This window comes from Chenopodium quinoa, unplaced genomic scaffold, assembly GCF_001683475.1.
Source record: "Chenopodium quinoa cultivar QQ74 unplaced genomic scaffold, ASM168347v1, whole genome shotgun sequence".
NCBI lineage: Eukaryota > Viridiplantae > Streptophyta > Magnoliopsida > Caryophyllales > Amaranthaceae > Chenopodium > Chenopodium quinoa.
The window spans coordinates 485,363-511,419 of NW_018745687.1; the positions used below are offsets into that span (position 1 = coordinate 485,363).

Consider the following 26,057-nt stretch of genomic DNA (forward strand, 5'->3'; position numbering starts at 1 on the left):
CTTAAAGCCTAAGGAATCTATACATGGGAAAGGAAGCATCTACAACGACATGGTGACCTCTATCTTACCCTCCATCAAGAAGGATGAATAAAAGGGGTAGTATGAGCACTGTAAACCAAGCATTTTTTTTCTCCTCCTTATGTTTTCTTTTGGTACAAAGAACTACGTACAGCTTGATCCCCTAAAGCACTATTTCATGATCATACACAAAATTGTACTTGCACGCACATTGTTATTGGGGTACGTAGGCAACTCTGATCGAGTGCAGCTGTTTCAAAAAAAAAAAAACCTTCTTCTTCCGTTTTGAACTACGACGGGTCTGATTCTCCAAAAAAAAAAGAGAGAAAAAAAAATGTGAAAATACAAAAAAATCTATCTGGAGATACGTAGGCAGCCTTATGGCGCGACTCGAAATAATTAAAAAGTTTTTTTTTTTGGGAATGAACACCCCACTAACTTATCTAACTTCATAGACGTCCTTAAATTTTTACCAAAATCCTTTTTTTTTGTCGCATGCATTTTTGCATTTATCGTTTACTTTTTTTTAATTATTTTCAAAAAAAAGGAGGAAATCCTAATCTTTAGTATGTAATGTTTAGGTATCCTTTGCCAACCCATGACCAACTAAACTCGAAAATCTACTCAACCCTCGGATTCCATTCAAGAAATCCAAGATCCAATACCCCAAACACTTACTAGAGGACTTCAATTGATGTTGAAAATGGGTTATGTTCCAGGAGCTGGTTTAGGACGAAACGGTGAAGGCATGAGGCACCCAATCCTAATAATCGATAAGCGAAATTGTCATGGTTTGGGCTTTGATGAGAACATGGGTTCTAAGGTTATGAAAAAGAAGTCTCTCACTTTGAATGGGCAATTTGTGTTGCAAAATGACACTGAGCCATTTTATGAGTTTCTTGAACCTTGGTATGACTTGGATAAAGAGAAAATTCTCCCTAGGTTAGAAATTTTCTTTGCAGAAGCAAGGAATGAAGAATTTACTAAGAAATGGTTTGATAAGAAACCAGTATCTAAGAAAGATTTTGATTGGGTTGACCATCTAAAGCAAAGAGTTCTAAGAGGCTTGTTTTCATCAATTTTTGATTATGAAGTCCGATTAGATCCCATTACGCTTATTACTCCAATAAAAACAGAAGTTGGAAACAATATCCGATCCGAAAATCGAGAAAAATTCCCTTTTTTCCCTAAACTATATACTTTTCAATCCTCTATCTCTGACGGTTATGAAACCGATAGCTCATCATCTAGCCAATCATTTATCCATACACCGCCTGATATCCCATATCATGAAGATATCGATAAAATCACTTGTAAACATATTTGCGTACAAGAAATTGATCTTGATCATGAAGCATTTTCTAATAATGAACTTTTCAATGAACCTAAATCATGTGTGACACCCATGGAAGGTCTATAACTGTAAACATAGGTACAGATAATGATGTAAAAGAAGTCAAGATAGGATCCACCCTTTCCCTCGATGAACAAAATGCATTTGTTATTTTACTTAAAAAATATGTGGATGTCTTTGCATGGTCTTATGCTGATATGCCTGGTGTCGATCGTAGCATTGCTGAACATCGTATACCACTCTATCCCGATAGCAAGCCAAAGCAACAAAAGCTTCGTAGAATGAAACTGGAAGTTAGTCTCAAAGTTAAGGAGGAAATTCAAAAGCAGCTTGAAGCCAACTTCATTAAACCAATTAAGCATCCGGAATGGCTAGCGAATGTGGTGGTAGTACCCAAAAAAGATGGAAGGGTCAGAGTGTGCATTGATTTTAGGGATTTAAATTCAGCATCACCAAAAGACTATTTTCCTTTACCCCACATTGATGTTCTGGTTCATAACACTACTGGACATGCCATGTTCTCATTCATGGACGGATTCTCGGGATATAATCAGGTGCTTATGTCAGAAGAGGACATGTCCAAAACTTCTTTTATTACCCCATGGGGAACCTTTTGTTATAGAGCAATGCCCTTTGGATTAAAGAATGCCGGGGCAACCTATCAACGGGCTGCAACGACGATTTTGCATGACCTCATCCACGATATTGTGGAGGTTTATGTTGATGACATGATTGTCAAAAGTCATGATCGTGAAACGCACCTTGATGCTTTAAAATCATTCTTCGATAGAATTAGGAAATACAATCTGAGATTGAATCCTCAGAAATGTGTATTTGGAGTAACTTCGGGAAAAATTCTAGGCTTCGTTGTAAGTCAAGACGGAATTAAGGTTGATTCTGACAAGGTAAAGGCCATACAAGAGCTTCCTCCGCCAAGGACGGAAAAGGAGATTCGGGGATTTCTTGGTAGAATTCAATATATTAGTAGGTTCATATCGCAATTGACAACCCGGTGTGAACCTATATTTATGTTACTTAAGAAAAATGTTCCTACAAAATGGAATGACGAATGTCAAGCCTCATTTGATTCAATGAAAAAATACCTCTCCAATCCTCCAGTTTTAATGTTGTCGAAACCAGGGCAGCCCTTGATATTATATCTTACTATTACGGAAACAGCCATGGGAGCTCTTTTGGCACAATACCAAGAGGGTACAAGGAAGGAAATAGCTATCTACTACCTCAGTAAAAAGTTCCTTGAGTATGAAACTAGATACTCTCCTTTAGAAAGAGCTTGCATTGCCCTTATTTACGAGACAAAGAAGCTTCGACATTATTTGCAAGCACATACTACTTATCTGGTTTCGAGGTTAGATCCAATCAAGTACATTTTTGAGAAGCCAATCTTGAGTGAAATAATAGCAAGGTGGCATGCGATATGTCAGAATTGTTATTCAGTGCGTGAATCAAAAGTCTGTCAAAGGGAGGGCTATATCTGAAGCTTTGGCTGATGGACCTATATCGGGTGATGAATTTGATGATGATTTTCCAGATGAACATATTTTCTGTCTTAGTACGTCACAATGGACGATGTATTTCGACGGAGCCTCAAATAGAAGGGGAAATGGTGCAGGGGTGTTTTTGATCGATCCTTATGGAGTACATATTCCTTTTGCTGTGAAGCTTAGTTTCCCAACGACGAATAACATGGCTGAAAATGAAGCCTGCATCTATGGAATCAAAGCGGCATTAGCAGCTGGTGCAAAAAATCTCACAGTATACGATGATTCTTATCTCATAATTTCCCAGACTATTGGAGCTTGGAAAGTTCGAGACGAAAGGTTGCAAATGTACACGGAGTATCTTCAAAAATTTATCCCATTCTTTGAAGAAATAGAATTCAAACATCTCCCTCGCGAACAAAACAGTTTCACCGATGCTTTGGCAAATCTGGCGGTAAATTTAACTTGGGACGATGATGTGAAGGTACAATCGGTAACAATTGTAGAAAAAGAAATTCCAGTGGTTAATTTTAAACCAACAATTGCTTTATTAACCCAAGAAGATGATAAGGATACTTGGTATACTGACGTTAAAAAGTATTTAATCAATGGAGAATATCCTGAAGGAAGTCACAAGAAGGATCAATTGGCTATTCGAAGGCTAGCTTCTCATTTCACAATGTTAAAAGGTTTGTTGTATCATAAGATTTTTGATGGAAATTTGCAATTATGCATCGATGGGGAGCTGACACAAAGGATCATGGAAGAGGTACATGGGGGAGAATGTGGGCCTCACATGAATGGACGAATGCTTGCTCGGAAGATTCTGCGAGCAGGGTATTATTGGACCACTTTGGAAAGTGATTGCATCCATTTCGTACGAACATGAAAAAGATGTCAGCTATTTGTAAACCTTAATCATATGCCGCCAGTTAGCCTGAATAATTTTACTTCTCCATGGCCTTTTTCCAGCTGGGGCATCACTAGTAGAATAAACGTGATGGGAAGCCCCAATAGGCAAGCGGTTTTAAAAATCCTCTTGCCATTCACCCTTTTTTTTTTTTAAACCTGTAATATGAAATGGCAAGCGGTTTTGGCGCGAACCGCTTGCCAATATATATAATGACAAGCGGTTTGGGGTTGAATCGCTTGCCATTACATATTTGGCAAGCGGTTCAACCCCAAACCGCTTGCCAATTAAAAAAAAACCCTAAAAGCGCTTACCCCTCCTCTTTTATTTCTCCTCCTCTTCCTTACCCCGGGCTGCTCTCTCTCTCTCTCCTCTTTCATTTCGCCCCTTTCTTCTTTCATTTCGGCTGCTCTCTTCTATTCTCGTTTTCCCTCTCTCTCCTCTTCCCTCTAACTCGCCCTTTCTACTTTTATTTTCTCTTTTCTTTGTTCTTTCTCATCTCATCAAATTTGAACATAGTTGGGTATTTTCGAGCTAATTTCGAGTATAATTTCAACCAAATTTCGAACAATTTTGAACAATGAGAGCAAATTCGTGCATGCATCTGGGTGTATAAGTTTTTTAGGTCAAATTCGACCATGAAAACTCTAGATCTAGAGTTTTTATGGTCGAATTTGACCTTTAAAACCATAATTTGAAGCCAAAATCGGGTTAGATTGATGGTCTTTTTAATTTTTATTTCGATTTTAGTTTTATTTTTGATTTTAATTTTAATTTGATTCGTGGTGGGTGGTGGTCGTGGGTGGAGGTCGTGGTGGGTGGGGGTCTGGTTTAGGTTAGGATCGTGGGTGGGTTGGGGTCTGGTTTGGGTTAGGGTCGTGGGTGGGTGGTGGTCGTGGGTGGAGGTCGTGGGTGGGTGGGGGTCTGGTTTGGGTTAGGGTCGTGGGTGGGTGGGGGTCAGGTTTGGGTTAGGGTCGTGGGTGGGTAGTGGTCGTGGGTGGAGGTCGTAGTGGGTGGGGGTCTGGTTTCAGTTTTTAGCTTTAAAATTTTGTTGTTTATAATTTAAGATCTGAATATTTTTTTTTTTTTTACACAAAAGATCTGAAATTAAGTTACTTATTGTTGTTTATTTTTTCAATATATAATGTTTGTATTTCAATTTAACCACCACGGGTTAAGGTGGTTGGTGGTGGCGACTGGTGGCGCGTGCGGCTAGAGGTGCCCGCGGCTAGTGGTATGTGCACGGCTGGTGAACAAGAGCAGCTAGCGTCAGTTGTAATATGCTTTAATTTTTTTTTTATGAAAATGTAATATTACAACAATTAATTAATAAAAATATTAATGTTTTTTCATATATTATGTTTGTGTTTCAATTTAATTGGAAATACTGAAAAAAAAAAAAAAAAAATTTATACCCATAATGGGCAGCGGTTTGGCGCCAAAACCGCTGCCCTTTCACTACAAATGGCAAGCGGTTCAGAACCGCTTGCCATTTAAAAGGCTAATGGAAAGCCCCCTAATGGCATGCGGTTCAAAACCGCTTCCCATTAGGGGGTTTGAACCGCTTCCCATCACGTTTATTCTACTAGTGGGCATAGATATCATTGGGCAAATACATCCGAAAGCTTCGAACGGGCATCAATATATATTGGTTGCTGTCGATTATTTTTCGAAATGGGTGGAGGCATCATCATATTCGAAACTAGGGGAAAAACAAGTTTCAAAATTTGTAATCAATAACATTATATGTCGGTATGGGGTACCTTTTGAAATTATTTCCGACCATGGTTCGCAATTTGAAGGCCATCTCAAAGAAACCCTTGAGAAATACAAAACCAGACATCACCAATCATCACCATATCGTCCTCAAACCAATGGAGTTGTTGAAGCAGCTAACAAAACCATCAAGACAATAATCGCCAAGATGACAGATATGGCTCGAGAATGGCCCGATAAACTTCCCTACGCACTTTGGGGATACAGAATTTCCATTCGAACACCAACTGGGACTACTCCATATTCTTTGGTATATGGAATGGATCCACTTCTTCCAATCAAAACGGAGATTCAATCGCTTCGCGTAATGAATGAAAGCGAGATATCTGAAGAACAATGGTTTAAAGAACGATATGATGAACTTTCTTTGGCAAGTGAACGAAGGTTACAAGCCCTTCACAACATTCAAGTTTATCAAAGACGCATTGCCGAAACAAATTCAGGAATTAAAATAGAAATCCTCCCCAGTGGAGTCGCCAAAAACTGTAGGGAATAATTTCAAGCCTTTAAAATCCCACTAGCTTGAACCCCACTGTGATCATACACTAAAATATGGTGGCGTCCAAAAGGGAAGAAGATAGAGCAAAAGAGTCGCCAACAAGTTTTTAAGGAACTTGTAAACCGTTCATAGGATGAAGGTTACACCCCTTAACGATCCAAGAGACCGCCAACTCCATAAGGTCATGAACCAAATAAGGGTTCGGGGATGATGGTACAAATCCAACCTAAAAGAGATTGAACCTGCCCTAATAATAGGCCTCTACTTTATTCTGCTCGTATTCATGTGCGCTTTCTAACTAACATACAATCAATAGGTTTAACCCTAAACCTGTTTAATCTATGTTGGTTGAATTTAATACACAAATAAACTATTATTGGCGATCACTTGAATTACAATCACAATTAACCCTAAACAAGATTATTAAATATCTTATTAAGCGTGATTGCAAGTACCAATTCCCTTTAACCTGCATAAAGGTGATCAAGCAATAACAATATAAAATAATATACATATCAAGCAACATAATAAATAATCATAATCATAATCATAATATTAGGGAGAATATAGGAGGCATCATACTTTTAATCATACTTAATATTAAAAATACCCTAGACATGATACTAGGAATCAAAAATAACAATCTAAGCATGATATCTACATTATAAAATCAATTAAACCATCAAAGTACTTACTTGGATGCCTCGTACCTCTTTCTAATTACAAAATACACACGTTAGTAACTTCAAGGAAAATAATAAATCAAAGCAATTAAATTAAATAATTGAAGTAGAGATTTGGGACCAAACCCTCAGAAATTAAAACCTCTCACGCCTAAGGCGAAGGCAACTTTGAATATGGCTAGGTGTATCTAGATCTTGTGAATGCGGAATTTTGTGTGAAAAAGCAAGGTTTAGAAAAGAATGCTAAAAGATTAATGTTATTGAAAATTGATGAATGAATGATGAAGATGAAGAGAGTTGATGAATAATTTTGTAAATAGATTGTTGATGAATGATGATTGTAGATGGTGAAGATAGATGGTGAATTCGTTAAAACTTAAGAATAAAAGAAGTGGTGAATGATAGATGATAATCCGTGCCTCAAAACGGAGTTTTTGATACGATATTTATAGAGAAAATCAGCCAAAAAAGATAATTTATAACAACAGAGTCTGAAGATCGCAAAACCAACTTGGCGCCAGCCCTGGCTCATTGGCGCCAGGACCAGTGGCTAGTGCCAGGCGCCAATGGCTGGCGTCTGGCGCCAATCCTGGTTCCAGGTGCCAAGGCTTGGGGTTGGACGCCAAACCGGCTTTTAACACGTTTTCGTAAATCTGATAATTTTACCGTACTGGAAGATAAAATAATATAATTTCAGTCGAAAATGCTATTTGATCTAATTAAAACTCTAAAGAATCCTAATTGAATTAAGAATGATAAGAACCTTCTAAAATGTTCTAGAAGACCAAAACCATTCCTAATTACATTAGGAATGATAAATCATATTAAGCCCTCCCCTAGATCATTGGGCCGTACTTAAAACTCAAACCAGGCCCAGTTTGGTAAATTGGCCATAAATTCCTCAATATTCATTGGGCTTATACTATATCGTTGGAAAGGTCTTTGCAAGCCCCATCCAACTACACCACTATTGGACCCATATCATGGACCAACCAAACTTGATTGGCTGTTTTCTTAAAATAAAGTTTTCAAAAACAGAGAGAAGAGAAAAGAAAAGAAAAGAAATAAAACTTTCCGCAACACTAAACCTTTCCACACTTTCGTTTCATTCGATTATGATTCGACGTGAAAGACACTCATCCTTGGGTTTGGTTTTGAGGAGACACAAATGGGTGTCTACAGAAGCCCCCACTTTGACTAAGTTTGGAGAAACGCAAGTTTCAAAAACGAAAGTCAAAGTATCGATAGGGACGGAGAATGATTCAGAACGTTCTGCGATCCTAAATCAATCTTATAACGCCGATACCTGCAAAACTTAGCATTAGTTAAACAGATAAAAGAGTTAAGAAACGCGTATCTTGCACCGTCGAGCACACGTCTCTGAAAGTAACTGATTGTTGTTGTACTGTTGTTTTGATGACCTCCTTCAAGCTAGAGAATGCCATCCCGCTTGAAAACCGCTACGCCTTGTAACTGCTTCCAAATTAGAAGATTGCTTCGCCTGAAACTATCCTCCTCCGCAATGATAATATTCCACATCCAAGGGAATACCATCGAAGATTATTTTTCTTGAAACAATCCTCAGTTTTTTGTGACAACTCTCCACAATCTAGGGAACGCCATCTTGCTGTTTGTTTTGACGATCTTCCACAATCTAAGGAACGCCGTCGATCATTGTTGCCACATCTTGAGCCTTTTCTTGAATCATAGTGACAACCTTTCCAATCATAGCAAAAGTCTTCGAAGACCGCCCATCTCGTGCTATCTTCTCAAATCTTTGGTGACAACTTCCACAATCTTAGCGAATGCCGTCGAAGACCGCCCATCTCGTGCTATCTTCTCAAATCTTTGGTGACAACTTCCACAATCTTAGCGAATGCCGTCGAAGACCGCCCATCTCGTGCTATCTTCTCAAATCTTTGGTGACAGCTTCCACAATCTTAGCGAATGCCGTCGAAGACCGCCCATCTCGTGCTATCTTCTCAAATCTTTGGTGACAACTTCCACAATCTTAACGAATGCCGTCGAAGATAACTTTACTTGAAGTCATCCTCAATGTTGCGATAATATTCCAAAGAAAATTACCGAAGACCAACACTTGTCGATCTTTAAAGCTCGCTCGAACTTTGCTTCCGCTATGCCTGTACGTCGGCGCTTTCGTTGCTTTGAACCTATACGTCGGTGCCTTTTCTGCTTTTGAGCCAATGCCTAGGTGCTTTAAGCTAAGTGAGACGATCTTTCATCAGGTCGATCACTTATTGCAATTGTAATCAAACTGACTACTTAATCATGTCAAATCGCTTATAGGGGCTAACTGGCGTACCAGGGAACCCAAAAAAATATATTGCAAAAGGCTAGCACAACCCCAACAGGTGGCTGGCTGCTTTGGCGTCGCTGAAAATCAATCAGCGCCAAACATATGGCATTAGCGCCAGGCGCTGGAATTGGCGTCTGGCGCCAAGCACAAAAAGTGACGCCAATGCCTAGGGACTGGCGCCAGCACATATTCCCCTTTAAATTCAATTTTCCGTTTTATTTCTTGCTCTGTTCGTCGCGGACGCTGCGATAGGGTCTTCCCTGTTCTGCTGCACCTGTATTTATTTTGACTATAGAACTTTGCTAATTTCTTTAATCATCTTAGGGTTGACCTAAGGTTTAGCGTTGATTGACTCAACTCATTGACTTGACACGACTCAAGGTATAAACTTGATTCATGTGGTTGACTGACTCGAGGTTGACTCGACTCAAAGTGAAATGACACGTGTGACTCAAATTAAAGTGATATGGCACGACATGAATCAATGTGTACATGACTCGTGTGTGCATTGTAATGTGATCGTGCGACTCGAAAATGCAAAAAAGCAAAAATTTTCCGTCAATTGTGTTGAGGGTACCGACTTTCTCCCGAAAAAGAAAGACGCGAAGAAAGAATTGAAGTTTTCGAATGTATGTTGAATGAGCTTAGTCAAATGTTTTTTGATACTATCTCTCAAGGTTCAAGGATTAATTCATCCTAGGCTATCTCAACTGTTGACTCCATGATGAAAGCATTTGGGTAACTTAGGCACGGAGGCTAAGCACTTCATACTTCGTGATGTAATGACAATTGTGATTGATAAGTGATTTTGATATGATAAGGCATGCTTCAGCGTTGTGTTAAGATTTCATGACAAAGGGTTCCTAAGGGAAGCATATTTGGTCATGTATGTGTGCAGTGTGTGATAGTGACACTAAAGCTAGGCCGCAAGAGCTAAGTATGTGGGAAAATATTATTGTTAGAAGAGCCAAATAATGGTGACTCTTAGGCTAGGTAAGCTAATAATGTACGGATCAAGCCCCCAAGTCTAGCTCTAAGTGAATAGGGATGAGCATAGGGAATTCCTTGATATTATCATGGTGTAAGTGTGTGAATGTGAATATGAATGCATGTTTATTATGGCTGCACCTCGATGTGAGGTTGCCTACGTATCCATTAGGAATTAGGCCGAACGTAGCTCTAGCCAAACCTCGCACAAGTGTGTGTATACCTCAAAAAGGTCTTTTAAGGGTTGTAACGTGGTTAGGCTAAAGGCTGAAGAAGAAGGGGATAAAGGCTCAAGACCCTAGATAAGCCCCCAAGGTGTGCAACTTCGCTTTTGAATCTTTGTATTTTCATGCTTGAGTTTCTACTCTTTTTTAGCTCTCTTTGCTTTAGCATTTATTTTACTTTTATAAGTGTGGACAATCCCGATCATGCGGTCTATCACTCACTCGGCATTCATGTTTCTCAGGCACGGTACCGAGCACTCGATAAGAGACGCAATCTGAGACGTGTTCTTATCGAAGATATTTTCATATCAAAGACATTGGAACACTTCCCCTTTTGTACACTTATTTTCGTTTTTTTTTTATTATTGCTTATTTTTTGCTATTGTTTTCTTTTGAATTTGCTAAAGCTTTCTTTAGAATTGCATAAGTTGCACACTATCCCATCCCAAGGTAAATGTAGGTTGAAAAAAGAAAGGTCTATCGTTAGACGAGGCTCAAAGTGGTTTATGAAGAAAGGATTTGTAAATTAGCAAGGCGAAAGGAGATAAGTTGCTACAAGGGGTGCCTCAAATCATTGGTATACCTTGTGCTTAATTCGACATGATGTTTTTTTTTTGAAGGCAATATTAATGCAATGATCATATGCAAGAAAATAAATGCCCTTTTTATTAAAAGAAAAAGGAAAAATCTACAAAATGAATCTAAAGGAAAAGAAAAGGTGCCTATGCTAGACTTATTGGGGAAAGCAAAGATGAAAAAGAAATAGAAAAAGAGGGCATGAAATCTTGTCATTGAAGCTCGCCTCTTGTCTTGTGTTGTTTCCTTTATCATCACTCGCTCTTCTTGTTAACTGGAGGCATGAGAAGCTTGTTATTATCAATCAAATGTTGGATAGCCTCCTTTAGCTTCCAACAACTCTCAGTAGTATGACCCCTACCTTGATGGTACTTACAGTGTTCGTCTGGATTCCAACTAGGCAATCTCTTTTAAGGTGCGGGATCTTGAATAGGTCCAATTAGGGTTGTACACCGGTCCAAAACCGTACCGGACCTGGACCGGACCTGTTAGGACCGGGACCTAAATCAGCCAATTCTGAGGACCGGGGACCGGACCTGATTCAGCAGGTCCGGGTCAGGTCCAGACCTGAGCAATCAGGTCCGGGTCAGGTCCAGACCTGAACAGACCTGTTTTGTGTGTTTTTTTTTTTTGTTTTTTTTAAAGAAAATAAATAACCTGTTGGACCTGATTATAGACCTGTTTACATAAAATCTGAAAATATCAATGACAAAAACTACATAAAATCTATAAGTCTCAAATATAACAAATAATTCATTAAATTACATAAATTCTCTAAGTCTCAAATACTAGAAATACATAAATTATCCAAAGACAACTTGAATTTTGGCGAGTTGCTTTCCCTTTGATTGCGTGATTCACACTAATGAGTCAACGAAAACAACTTCATCGTCTCCATCATTAGATACATCATGTTGCACCTCTAAATAAAAAAACATTATAGAATATATTAATGAATGATAACAATGAAATAATAAATTTGGTGTAACAAAATTACAAGTACATAAAATTAATACTACCTTTCTCCATTTCTTGTAACTCTTTCAAATTTTCTTCCATATCCTCTTACTTTTTCTGTTCCATATATATTCCCGCCCCGCTTTTAACTTCTTATCTGGAAGCAAAGTAGATTGCAATTCTTCCATATCCTTTTCAGAAAGTGGCTGTGACATTTCTTGAGAAAAAGCAGCAGATCTTTTTGATTGAGAGCTCTCCATCTTCAATATAATTATACACAATCTTCAATATAATTATACACAATATAAGTAATTTTTAAGTAACAATTATAAACATATAACATTTTATAAAAAAATGTGAGAACAACTTACATTGCAAGAGTAAGAATCCGTGGTTCTTATTGATCCTAAACATATAAAACGATAGAATTCAATTACAATTCAAATAGAATTCACAAAATAAACAGAATACATACAAATATACAATACACCAGCAAGGCAGCAAATTCTACAATATGAACTAAATTCGAAAGAAACAGATTTTAAACATATTTATCAATCTACTTTAAACAGATTTATCAATCTTTTCTGATTTATCAATCTACTCCCAACAAATTCACAGAATAAACAGATTTTAAACACACAAATTGAAGGAAACCAAAATTCAACATGCATTCGAAACAAATGAACTAAAATAATTAAAAAACAGTTACTTAAAATAAATAAAAAACCTCAAAAAAAATCATGAATTCAAAAAAATGAACTAAAAAACAGAACTTGCAAACATCAAACAATTATAATAAGCAATTGAAATACAAAATACCCAATTCAAATATAATTAGATTTAATTTTTTTTTTTTTAAAAAGAACTTACAGGATACCAAAATTCAACATGCATTCGAAACAAATGAACTAAAATAATTCAAAAACAGTTACTTAAAATAAATAAAAAAAACCTCAAAAAAAAATCATGAATTCGAAAAAAAATTAACTAAAAATCAGAACTTACAAACATGCAAACAATCATTATAAGCAATTGAAATACAAAATACCCAATTCAAATATAATTAGATTTAATTAAAAAAAAAGAACTTACAGTGAGATGCAGATGCAGGGTGTAGTCGTCTACTCGTCACTACAGGATGTACAGCGTGTAGTCGCTGCTGGTCTGGATGTCTGGTGGGCAGTGGCGACTTCCGACTTGTGTCTGGGCGCCTGTGCGGTGGTCAGGAGGGAGTGGGTGTTGCTGTGTGTGCTTGTCGGCTGAGAGAGAGAGAGAGAGTGAGTGAGGAGTGAGTTAGGGTTAGTGTGTTAACAAAAATGAAACTGACTTCTTTTGAAATTTGGGAATTTTTTTTTTATATAAAAAACGCATTTTTAACAGGTTTCAGGTCCAGACCTGAAAACCCCGAGTTTGGACCTGATCCGGACCGGGACCGGAAACCTTGATTTTCAAGGACCGGGACTGGACCTTAATCTACAGGTCCGGGTTAGGTCCGGTCCCAACAGGTCCGGGTCAGGTCGGTTTTCAGGTCCGGTACTGTTCATGTACACCCCTAGGTCCAATGGGAGTGATGAGTCCTTTGGCATGGAGTCGATCGAAGGCAGTATCGTAACTCATCCCAATGGGGGTGAAGTCTTTCCTTAGTTGCTTCTTAGATCCTTGGTTATCTATGGCTAAAACTTCACTAAGATCAAAGATACTAACATTGTTACTAGAGTGGGCGCTTTCGGAAGAAGAAGGATTGTCGTTCTTCTTTCCTTTACAGCCACCATGGTTACTATTACCAGTAGCTTTTTGCTTTGCAAGGTCATCTTTGATTTCTATTCGATGTCATAAACGGCCTTGAAAGTATTCAAATTGTGTTGATATTTTAGGTGCTTCGAATACTTTTCTTGGAGATTCTTGATAAACATCCTCACAGATTCTTTTTCGATGGGGACCTCAATCATCTTAGCGGAAGTTTCCCTCCATTTATTAAAGAAAGAAGTAAAGCCTTCATTTTCTTTTTGTCTTAGCATCTCAAGTTGTCTATGATCGGTTTCAACTTGGATATTGCACTTGTACCTATCAACGAACGCGTTTACTATCGATTCCCAGGTAGAGGTTTTCTCCTTGTCAAGGGAGAAGAACCATTGTTGGAAAACGGTTTCAAGAGATAGTGGGAACAGAGAGGGGAAAACCTTCTTATCGATACCCTTAATGGTCATTATAGTTTCAAAAGCTCTTAGATGGAAGTAAGGGTTATTTGTTGCCTTGAATTTAGGGATGTCAGTGGCGTTGAACTTATGCGGAAGAAGTTCCTTGTCCAGCGAGACCCCTTGCGAGCTCATGCCCAGAAATTTATAGTCACTAGATAGCTTGCTTAGACTCTCTTGCATGAGATACATCCGTTGTTGCTTCACGGGATCATCAACCTTAAGTGTGAGGAGCTTCAGTGTTTCAGTCATGGTAACCAATTGGTTCCTGAGCTCATTGACTTCTTCTTGAGTTGCCATTATCTTCTTAGCCTTCCTCTTTTGACGAATCAGTTTATCAAAAAGCTAGACTTGAATAAAGAGGTTGTCCTTGATTAATCGCCCTTCTCTCCTCAACCAAGTACTGTGGAAAAGGAATTTGGGGATACTTATTGTTAATTATTTGACTCAAACTTTATTCAACATGCAATGGATGGAGGAGGTGAAGAAAGATCGGAATAGAATGTGAAAGAAGATTTAGATGGAGGGATATGAAGAATTAGGGATAGAATGTACCCCTTGACTCAAATGACGGAAAAGACCGACTTATGCATGAACCTAAGACATGGCCATGGTGATGTGTACTCAAAGTGTGTGCTAAGACTAGTGAGTGTAAATAGTGCGTTAAGACTTGTATCATGACCATGTGGCTAGACTATGTGACCAAGACTCGATTAATGACTTGACAAGGTGTTGTTGACAGCAAAAATTAACCGAATTAATTAGTAAACTGGTTAATTAGACCCTAGGTGATGACTCGACAAATAATCCGAACTGTCGGCTAAGCGACAGGACTGGCGTCACAATATGGTGATTGGCGCCAGACATTTTAGTAAATGTCTGGCGCTACACACCATACAGTGGCGCTACAACTCAAATTTTGGCACCAATGTTGGAGCCTCGGTCTGGGACTGTTTTCGGAATTATTAGTCAACTTGGGTATGCCTAAAGTCGTACTAGGTCGATTCCGATTAAAAGAAGAAAAAACTTTTATTGAATCAAATTAATTAATTAATTAATTAATTAGGCAAAGTTCTTTAAGTCATTAATTATAATCTCAACACAAATCAACAAACGGTTAGGAGGAGCATAAAATATATATGCACAACAAATAATGCACAATTAGGCAAGTAAGCACAACAAGATGCAATGAGTTCGCAACCTAACCATGGCTCTAGTTCTCTAAAGTTCGGGATATGGTTTAGTCAAATAGAGTCCATGGTTAATTGTCCAAATGCACTGCGTAGAAGCCTAACCGTGAAGGGTTAACGCGTGTGGATAGAACACCGCAAGTTTTTAGAAAAAACTCACTTCCATGGTTTGGTGAATTCAACATCTCAGATGTACCCTTTGTTGCCAGGAGCGTTCAATCGGGTAGATAGAGCATGAATTCCCAGAGGGTTATGTCCATATGTAGAACACATATGGGTTTCAGAAAAGTGAGAAAAAATTCAATTAGGAAGCAGGATCGAGCAAACAATAAGAAAAAGCGGTCGAAATTAGAACGCATATTTTTGGCTCGGTATTGGGGGAAATTGGCGCCAGCAAACAGAGACTGGCGCCAACTTTTAACTGTAGCGCCTGGCGCCAATACTGGCGTCTGGCGCTACGGCTAAAAGTTTGGCGCCAAGCTCTGGCCCCTGACGCTACTTCCCACATGCCTCAGCAGCTTTCTGTGCTCAATAAAATCATCCAGTTTCGCGCGGTGTTATTTCAGTCCTAGTTGTGAAAGACATTTCTCCAATTTCCTACGTGTAAAATCCTATGTTTTTTACTCATTACGGATGGTCTTTCCAATGAGAACCTTTTTATGCATATGACAATAATGTTAATCAAAATTACGCACATGAAACACTTAGAACTTTTCGAGTCTCATCCACTCATTCTAGATCATTGCCGAAACAAATTCAGGAATTAAAATAGAAATCCTCCCCAGTGGAGTCGCCAAAAACTGTAGGGAATAATTTCAAGCCTTTAAAATCCCACTAGCTTGAACCCCACTGTGATCATACACTAAAGTATGGTGGCGTCCAAAAGGGAAGAAGATAGAGCAAAAGAGTCGCCAACAAGTTTTTAAGGAACTTGTAAACCGTTCATAGGATGAAGGTTACACCCCTTAACGATCCAAGAGACCGCCAACTCCATAAGGTCATGAACCAAATAAGGGTTCGGGGATGATGGTACAAATCCAACCTAAAAGAGATTGAACCTGCCCTAATAATAGGCCTCTACTTTATTCTGCTCGTATTCATGTGCGCTTTCTAACTAACATACAATCAATAGGTTTAACCCTAAACCTGTTTAATCTATGTTGGTTGAATTTAATACACAAATAAACTATTATTGGCGATCACTTGAATTATAATCACAATTAACCCTAAACAAGATTATTAAATATCTTATTAAGCGTGATTGCAAGTACCAATTCCCTTTAACCTGCATAAAGGTGATCAAGCAATAACAATATAAAATAATATACATATCAAGCAACATAATAAATAATCATAATCATAATCATAATATTAGGGAGAATATAGGAGGCATCATACTTTTAATCATACTTAATATTAAAAATACCCTAGACATGATACTAGGAATCAAAAATAACAATCTAAGCATGATATCTACATTATAAAATCAATTAAACCATCAAAGTACTTACTTGGATGCCTCGTACCTCTTTCTAATTACAAAATACACACGTTAGTAATTCAAGGAAAATAATAAATCAAAGCAATTAAATTAAATAATTGAAGTAGAGATTTGGGACCAAACCCTCAGAAATTAAAACCTTTCACGCCTAAGGCGAAGGCAACTTTGAATATTGCTAGGTGTATCTAGATCTTGTGAATGCGGAATTTTGTGTGAAAAAGCAAGGTTTAGAAAAGAATGCTAAAAGATTAATGTTATTGAAAATTGATGAATGAATGATGAAGATGAAGAGAGTTGATGAATAATTTTGTAAATAGATTGTTGATGAATGATGATTGTAGATGGTGAAGATAGATGGTGAATTCGTTAAAACTTAAGAATAAAAGAAGTGGTGAATGATAGATGATAATCCGTGCCTCAAAACGGAGTTTTTGATACGATATTTATAGAGAAAATCAACCAAAAAAGATAATTTATAACAACAGAGTCTGAAGATCGCAAAACCAACTTGGCGCCAGGACCAGTGGCTAGCGCCATGCGCCAATGGCTGGCGTCTGGCGCCAAGGCTTGGGGTTGGACGCCAAACCGACTTTTAACACGTTTTCGAAAATCTGATAATTTTACCGTACTGGAAGATAAAATAATATAATTTCAGTCGAAAATGCTATTTGATCTAATTAAAACTCTAAAGAATCCTAATTGAATTAAGAATGATAAGAAACTTCTAGAATGTTCTAGAAGACCAAAGCCATTCCTAATTACATTAGGAATGATAAATCATATTAGGCCCTCCCCTAGATCATTGGGCCGTACTTAAAACTCAAACCAGGCCTAGTTTAGTAAATTGGCCATAAATTCCTCAATATTCATTGGGCTTATAATATATCGTTGGAAAGGTCTTTGCAAGCCCCATCCAACTACACCACTATTGGACCCATATCATGGACCAACCAAACTGGATTGGCTGTTTTCTTAAAATAAAGTTTTCAAAAACAGAGAGAAGAGAAAAGAAAAGAAAAGAAATAAAACTTTCCGCAACACTAAACCTTTCCACACTTTCGTTTCATTCGATTATGATTCGACGTGAAAGGCACTCATCACTGGGTTTGGTTTTGGGGAGACACAAATGGGTGTCTACATGGCCTCATTTCCAAACATGAGGTTAAGATTAATTATTTAGTTGTATAAGGTTGTAACAATTATCCATCTCCATAAAAATAAACTTACATTCCATTATAAATACCCGAAGGATTAATTGACAATCAGAAATAAGAGTCCACTAAAAACCAGGTACCACACTTTGTTCAGAGACGTGTGGACATATCATCAAGCTCTTTTGCTCAGAGACACGTGGGTATATCAATCAAAGCTCTTTGTTCGGAGGCGCGTGAACATATCCTAAAAAAATAGCTTTTTGTTCAAAGACGAGTGAACATCGAAACAGCAAGATGGCGTTCCATAGATTGTGGAAAGTTTTTAAAAAGCAACTGAAGGTGATTTGAGGGGAAGTTATCTTCGATAGTATTCCCTTGGACGTGGTGTATTATCAAAGCGGAAGAGGATTGTTTCAAGCGAAGCAATCTTCGATGGTATTCCCTTGGACGTGGAATATTATCAAAGCGGAGGAGGATCGTTTCAAGCGAAGCAATCTTCTATATTGGAAGCAGTTACAAGCGTAGCGGTTATCAAGCGGGATGGCGTTCTCTTGGCAGCAGGTCATCAAAACAACAGTAAAGCATCAGTAACTCAGTTACCTTCAGAGACGTATGCTCGACGGTGCAAGACACGCGTTTCTTAACTCTTTTATCTGTTTGACTAACGCTAGTTTTTAGGTATCGGCGTTACAAGAGTGACTTAGAATCGCAGAACGTTCTGAATCATTCTCCGTCCCTATCGATACTTTAACTTTTGTTTTCGAAACTTGCGTTTCTCCAAACTCAGTCAAAGTGGGGGCTTCTATAGACACCCATTTGTGTCTCCCCAAAACTAAACCCAGTGATGAGTACCTTTCAAGTCAAATCATAATCGACTGAAGTGAAAGTGTGGAAAGTTTAGTGTTGCGGATAGTTTTAATTTCTTTTCTCTTATCTCTGTTTTTGAAAACTTATTTGAAGAAAACAGCCAATCCACTTTGGTTGGTCCATTATATGGGTCCAATATAGTGTAGTTGGATGAGGCTTGACAAGAGCTTTCCAACGATATATTATAAGCCAAATTCAGATGAATATTGAGGAACTTATGGCCAAATTACTGAACTAGGTCATGTTTGAGCCTTATCTGCGGCCCAATGATCTAGAGGAGGGCCTAATATAGATTTATCATTCCTAATGCAATTAGGAATGGTTTTAAAATTCTAGATTCTTTTAGAAGGTTCTTTTCATTCCTAATTCAATTAGCATTAATAAATTGACTTTTGTTGACTTTTTAGAGTTTTAATTAAAATCAAAGAACATTTTTTGAGGAAAATACGATTTTATCTTCCTGTACGGCAATTTTTATCAGATTTTAAGAAAACGCTTGAATTTCTGAATCAGCGCCAAACGCCAGCTGTAGCGCCTGGCGCTAGCATTGGCGCCTGGCGCTAATGTTGGCGTCTGGCGCCAATAGCCAGCGTTGGCGCTAATTCAATTTTATCTGCGCCAAAACTCTGTTTTGATATTTTATCTTTTGGCTGATTTTCTTTATAAATAACGTCGTAAAAACTCCGTTTTCATTCATCAACATTCATCAATTTTTCATCAGTTTTCATCCACAATCACCGACAATCATCAATTCTCATCAATTCTTATTCTTTCTAATTTTTACCAATTCTCATCAAGATTCTCTTGATTACTCTCTCTCTCTGTCTTTTCTAAACTAGCTTCTCTCAAATACAAAATTCCGCATTCATTAGATCTAGAAACACCTAGCCATATTCGAAGTTGCCTTCGCCCTAGACGTGAAAGGTTTAATTGTTGTGGGTTTGGTCCCAAATCTCTCTTTCAATTATTTAATTTAATTGTTAATTTGTTTATTATTTTCCTTGAAGTTACTAACGTGTGTATTTTGTCATTAGAAAGAGGTACGAGGCATCAAAGTAAGTGCTTTAATGGTTTTTATTGATATTATGATGTTATTATGATATTCCTAGTATCATGTCTAGGGTAATTTTAATATCAAGTACGATTGTTACGATGCTTCCTATGTTCTTTCTAATATTTATTCATGTTAGTATCGTTTTAGGGTTAAAGCTTTTGATTTTTTTATTGCTTAGTGACATGCTAGGGTTTGTTATTAATCTTGTTAGTATCATGCCTAGGATCTTGCTATTATTTTGCTTTAACATGGTTATTATGATGATTATTTTTTATGATTTTGATGATTATTATGTTGCTTGATTTTTTTTTATTGCTTGATCATACCTTTTTATGCATGTTTAAAGGGAATTTGTACTTGTAATCACGGTTAATAAGATAATTAATAATCTTGTTTAGGGTTAATTCGATTACAATTCAAGTGATCGCCAATAATAGTTTTATTTGTGCATTAATATTAAACCAACATAGATAAACAGGTTTAGGGTTAATCCTATTGATTGCATGTTAGTTAGAAAGCGCACATGAATACGATCAGAATAAAGTAGAGGCCTATTATTAGGGCAGGTTCAATCTCTTTTAGGTTGGATTTGTACCTTCATTCCCGAACCCTATTTGGTTCAAGATCTTATGGAGTTGACGATCGCTTGGATTGTTAAGGGGTGTAACCTTCACCTCATGAACGGTTTACAAGTTCCTTAAAAAACTTGTTGGCGACTCTTTTGCTCTATCTTCTTTCCCTTTGGACGCCACCGTACTTTAGTGTATGATCACAGTGGGGTTCAAGCTAGGAGGTTAACGCTTGAAATATTCCCTACAACTGTAAAGGAATTTCTCCAGATGTGATTACCCATAAGTTGAACGTAGACCCAACACACACACCAGTGAAGCAGAAAGAAGAAAGTTTGCACCAGAAAGAAATAAAGTTATCAATGAAGAGGTCTAGAACTTACTGAAGACAGGAAACATTAGAGAAGTAAAGTACCCAGAATGGCTTGCTAACGTGGTAGTGGTCAAAAAGAAGAACGGGAAGTGGAGGATATGCATCGACTTCACAAATATCAACAAGGCCTGCCCAAAAGATCCATTCCCGTTGCCTCATATTGATGCCATGGTAGATGCAACAGCATGGCACGAGCTACTCTCTTTCATGGACGCTTACAGTGGTTATAATCGAATCCTCATGAACAAGGACGACCAGGAGAAAACAGCTTTCATTACAAGCCAAGGGATCTACTGCTACAAGGTAATGTCTTTCGAACTAAAGAACGCATGAGCAACATACTAGAGATTGGTAAACAAGATGTTTGTAGAACAAATTGGAAGCACAATGGAAGTCTACATAGACGACATGGTGGTGAAATCCAAGAAGGTAGTTGAGATGTCAAGGATCTTAAATAAGCCTTTCCCATCTTAAAGCAGTACGACATGAAATTAAACCCCAAAGTGCACATTAGGCGAACACGTCCTTTTCTGCTTCTAGAAATTATGAAATTTGTTGACGAAGTTCTGGACTCAACTCTGATCCTATTCTTACTTTCTGGTCTGGATGATTTGGGTTCAGCTGGACCTCTGTTTTCTTATTCTTATGCTATGCTGAGCTTCTCTTGGACCAACTGTCCCTCTGATTGCTATGATGAACTCTTCTCTATAGACGTTACTTTTAGGGAAATCTTGTAACATTCTTTGGCTTCTTTAGGATCCCTTTTAATTTCTTGGATACTTGTAGGGAACTTGATGACTTGATGATAAGTTGATGGGATAGCTTTCATTTCATGTATCCATGGTTTGCCCAGAATCATATTGGAGGATGACAAAGTGTCAATTACTAGGAACTTGACTTGCAGATTAATTCCTTTTGCATAGGTTGCCAATGTAATTTCTCCACTTGTCTTCTTGGTCTCTCCACTGAAAACCCACTAAAACTGTTGACCTGTGGACAACATTCTTCTCGTCGATGTTCATATTTTTCAGGGTGTCGAGCATAATGATATTTGCTGAACTTCCGTTATCAACAAGGATTCTCTTTATCATGCAATTTCCTACTAGGAGCGATATCACTAGGCCATCATGATGGCCTTCCACTACATCACTTTCCTCAAACATGATTGGGATGTCCATCTTTGACCTTGCTTTCCTATCGGGCTGATCCATATGGCTTTCTTTGGCATGGCGCTTTGCTACTGAATATGTTAACCCCCACACTTCTGACTCTCCTGATATGAAGCAGATTGTCCTTGACTATTAGAGGAGGAGGCGGGGGTCTACCTTGCTGGGACTCTTTCTCCTTTCTTGAGATTTTGGACCTATTCGTCAAGAGTTCTTTAAGATAGCCTTTCTTCAACAGGTATGCAACTTTCTTTCTGAGCGCGACACATTCATTAGTTGTATGGCCAATATCTGAATGAAAATCACACTATCTTGAGGGATCTTTCTTCTCTCTTGGCCTTCACTCTTCCTGGGCCACTACACGGTATCTCCCATCTTGTTTAAGGTTCTTATTACACCTGCAGGGTTAACATTGAAACAATATTCATGCAATTTAGGTGGGAGTTAAGGATCTTTCTTCCAATATGAGAATTCTTCTTCGACATCATTAACGATCATACATGTCCGGGTCTGTTGTTCCATCATACATGTCCATATTGGGTGTGCTTAACTCTTTGGCAATCCCATCATGGCGATCTCTTCTAAGAAGGGTGACTCTATGTAGCCGTCTGTCGCCTCTTCCTCCACGGGCTTTGGCACTCCAAGGATCTTTGCAATCTTGGCCTCAAACGCCTTGAGGTATTCCTTGACTACATTTTCTATCTTTCCCTCTTTAGTTCCTTCCTGTTGCTTTTCTTGAATTTTCCTGCAGCAATGAAATCTAAATCCGGGTTGTCTTCCCTACTGCTAGAACCTTTTTTTCCGTTATTAGGGGTATGGAAAGTTCTAGACATAGCAAGTTGCATGGCTATTCTTTCAATGCTCTTTCGGGTGTTAACAGTCTTGGATGCAACTTCTTGTATTTGGCTACGGAGAGCTTCATTTTGTCTAGTTAGGCTACTAAGCTTGGCTTTAGTTTGGACTTTCTGGGCTAACAATGTTTCGATTTGGCTTTTATGTTGGTCTAGGGTTTGACAGAATGCGTTCATTCCTTCATTGATTTTAGATATGGTGAAGGGTACTGGTTGTCCAGTCATGGTGATTGTCTTGGTTTTGATGGGTTAGGCAGGTTAATTGATTATCAGCCCCACGGTGGGCGCCAAGTTGTTTAGGCAAATTTTAGTAAGGTTATTTAGGAATTTGCTTAGGGATTTAGGAGTAATAACAATCAAGCTACAAATATCAAATACAATAACCAAGAACAACAATAAAGCATTAGGTAAATAATTTAATTAAAAGAGATTAAGTTTAGAGATATAATACTGAGAAAGGGCAAGCTTCCTTATTCAGCAAGGACATAGTTCCGAGAGAATAAGTAGAGTAATCAATTTATATTGATGTATGAGTGCGCGTACCTGAGTTTTATAATGTCTAGCTATACTATTTATACCTAGGAACAACTAGGGTTACAAAGATATCAAATATATTCAAGCGTGGGAGATTCTCTTGATTTTATCTTGTTTCCCTGTTCAACAGGTGTATTCTTGGCAAGTATTTTCGTGATTGATATTCTGATCTTGTTTGCTATACTTGTTCCATTCAGGCCGTTTTGCTTAATTTGGTGTATTCTTTGATAAGAGGATGATGCCCTAATTATATTGGGTTGCTTGATAACACGGGCCCAACAACCTGTTAACTAGTGATAAATCAAAAACATGTAGCAAATGTTAGGTGGTAAATAATAGCTTATGATCGATTATCAAATGAGCTCTTAGTATTACTTCTTCACTAAGAGTGTCAAAAACAAACCTGACCAACGTGATTAATCCGAATAAAACTCGATCCAAAAAATTAACTTAATAATTTAGCATTCACCCAACCAGATATTTCTGAGCTCGACCTAAATACCCGAATTAACGCCTTACCCCAAAAGTACAAATCAACACCCCAAAACAGAGAAAAAGAGCCATAGATAGTGACATAGTGTCCTACAAACCCCACGTAAAAAAGTTCACTACTTTTCTCAACACTTTGAAAATCACAACAATAAAAAAGAAAAAAAAAACTTACATCTTTTATTACTTCTTCCAGTTCATTTTAGTTGCAACAATTTCCTTTTTGGGGTGGTTCACTTTACTTGCAACAAATTTTTTTTTCCTTTTTTGGTAAGTTTTTGGGTGTAAATTTACATATTTGCCCTTACTTTTTTACTAGGATTTTTTGACTTTTACCACAAAAAAAAATCTCGAAATTGTTTTTTACTACCAAAAATTTTAAAAGTTTTATTTTACCACCAAAAAAAAATTAAAAATTGTTTTTTACCACCTGCCGTCAAAAACCTAACGGAATATTTTAAATTCTTTGATTTTTGTGTCAAACACATCATATTTGAGGGTCTTGGGGGGCATTTTGTCCCTATGGATCTAATTTGAGGTCGGAATCGACAAAAAATGATCGGAAATGCTTCTTGTTGTCCATTTAAAAATACATCGGTTTGCGTGAAACACGCAAAACGAGGCATTCTCGATTATTTTTTTGTCAATTCCGACTTCAAATTGAATTCAAAGGGCCAAGATGCCCCCCTAAACCTATGAACAACATATTTTGCGCAAGAAAATCGAAGAGTTTTTTCTTAAAACCGTTAAATTTAACGGTTTTCTTGACGGTAGGTGGTAAAAAAACAATATTTAGAAATTTTTTTTGGTGGTAAAATACAACTTTTAAAATTTTTGGTAGTAAAAAACAATTTCGTAATTTTTTTTGGTGGTAAAAATAAAAAAATCCTTTTTACTAACCTATTATATTAACACTCCTAATTTGTTTTACTTAGTTTGATGATTTTATTAATTAATCTAACTACTCCCACCAAATTTATCCCCTCCTCCTTTAAATTGCTTCATCTCCCAACCACCTTCATTGAATCTACATTCAATACTGGAAAATGGTTGGGAGAAATAAATTCTGGAAAATGTTTCTCCTTTCTCTCTCATCATCCTCTGTATTCTCACACCGATTCACCCCATTTCACTCTTCAAATGTCTTCTTCTCAACCAAAAATCATTGATCTCGAAAGCCATGAGTCCCTATCTTCTGGATCTACTCGAACTCCAAAAAAATCTGAGCGAACCACGAACATACCTCGTCGTGGTTCTAGGGTGATGAAGCCGCTCCGTCGCGCTTCTGTAATTGCAAGGAGGAACATTCACGGTGTGAATCTTGCTGAATACATTTCAAGCGACGAGGATGAGAAGCCCATTAAGGTTTCTGGGTCCAAAAGGGCGGTTCCGCCACCTCACATCGCAGATCTGGAGGTAGTGTCCACCAAAGAAGGTGGATCTGCTGCTGTGGTGGTTGTTCTAACTGCTTCACCAGCACCAGACGCCAAATCTGAGACGGGGTCTTCGTTGTTCCAGGAGCTCACTGCTGGAGAAGTTCTCCAGCCACCCTCTTCCCATCCCATGATGGGTGGGAGTGCTTCTAGGTCTGGCGCTGGTAGTAAGCGCTTAAGGGGCTTACCTCCTGGGGGCCAGGAGCCTGATGATGTACTGGAGGCTTACATCCAGATCTACTACCCCCAGTAGTCCCTTCCCCCATACTAATTGGGCAGCGTAATTTCTAAAACTCTAATCTTCTTCTTCAGTTCCAATTTATGCTTGATTATGGTATTCATGAGTCCCCTGTTGGTTGTTATGCCTAATCTGATATTGTTTGTTGGTTGGCTTTGATTTGATGTGTTTCCTTTTATTATTGCATATATTGTTGGTGTACCAGTTGTTGGTTGTTTGGGTTTGAATTGTTGTTTTATAAACGAATTATAGACTCCCCTGATATGTTTTGATATGTTGTTGTGGTATGAGTTGTTGGTTGTTTGGATATGAATTGTTGTTTTGGATTAAAATTGATGAGTCCCCTGTTTTTTTGGATTTGAGATGTTGGTTGTGTGCTTCAGTAACTATGGTTGGAGTATGAAATGGGTTGTGTATGATTTTGTTCCTTGAGTTTCCTGTGTATGATGCATTGAGTCCCCTCTCCCAACTGATTGCATCAAATTGAATCCCATCCAAATGATGAAGGGACTCATCTGATAGCTATTTGAGTGTCATGGCTGCTCTAGTTACCTCTGATTGAGGTACCATAACTCATTGATGCCTTGAAAGAGAAATGTAACCCTATCTGATGGATTATTAGTGACCAAAATAAATT

At 37.9% G+C, this 26,057-nt stretch overlaps 1 protein-coding gene and 1 long non-coding RNA gene across 3 annotated transcripts; one reads left to right on the forward strand and one right to left on the reverse strand.

Moving 5' to 3' along the window:
* Positions 1 to 721: 721 nt before the first annotated feature.
* LOC110718341 lies at positions 722 to 3,763 on the forward strand. The gene is made up of 3 exons (XM_021897173.1): positions 722 to 1,331; positions 1,451 to 2,741; positions 2,818 to 3,763. The coding sequence occupies exons 1-3, from the start codon at positions 722 to 724 to the stop codon at positions 3,761 to 3,763; spliced, it is 2,847 nt and encodes a 948-aa protein (XP_021752865.1).
* Positions 3,764 to 11,562: 7,799 nt separating this feature from the next.
* Positions 11,563 to 13,335, reverse strand: LOC110718344. Of its 2 annotated transcripts, none has more exons than XR_002510895.1 (2): positions 12,899 to 13,335; positions 11,563 to 12,085 (listed from the first exon to the last, which is right to left on the reverse strand). It is a non-coding gene; the product is annotated as an uncharacterized LOC110718344 (long non-coding RNA). The 2 variants fall into 2 exon arrangements; XR_002510894.1 differs by lacking the exon at positions 12,899 to 13,335 and adding an exon at positions 12,175 to 12,532.
* Positions 13,336 to 26,057: the final 12,722 nt, after the last annotated feature.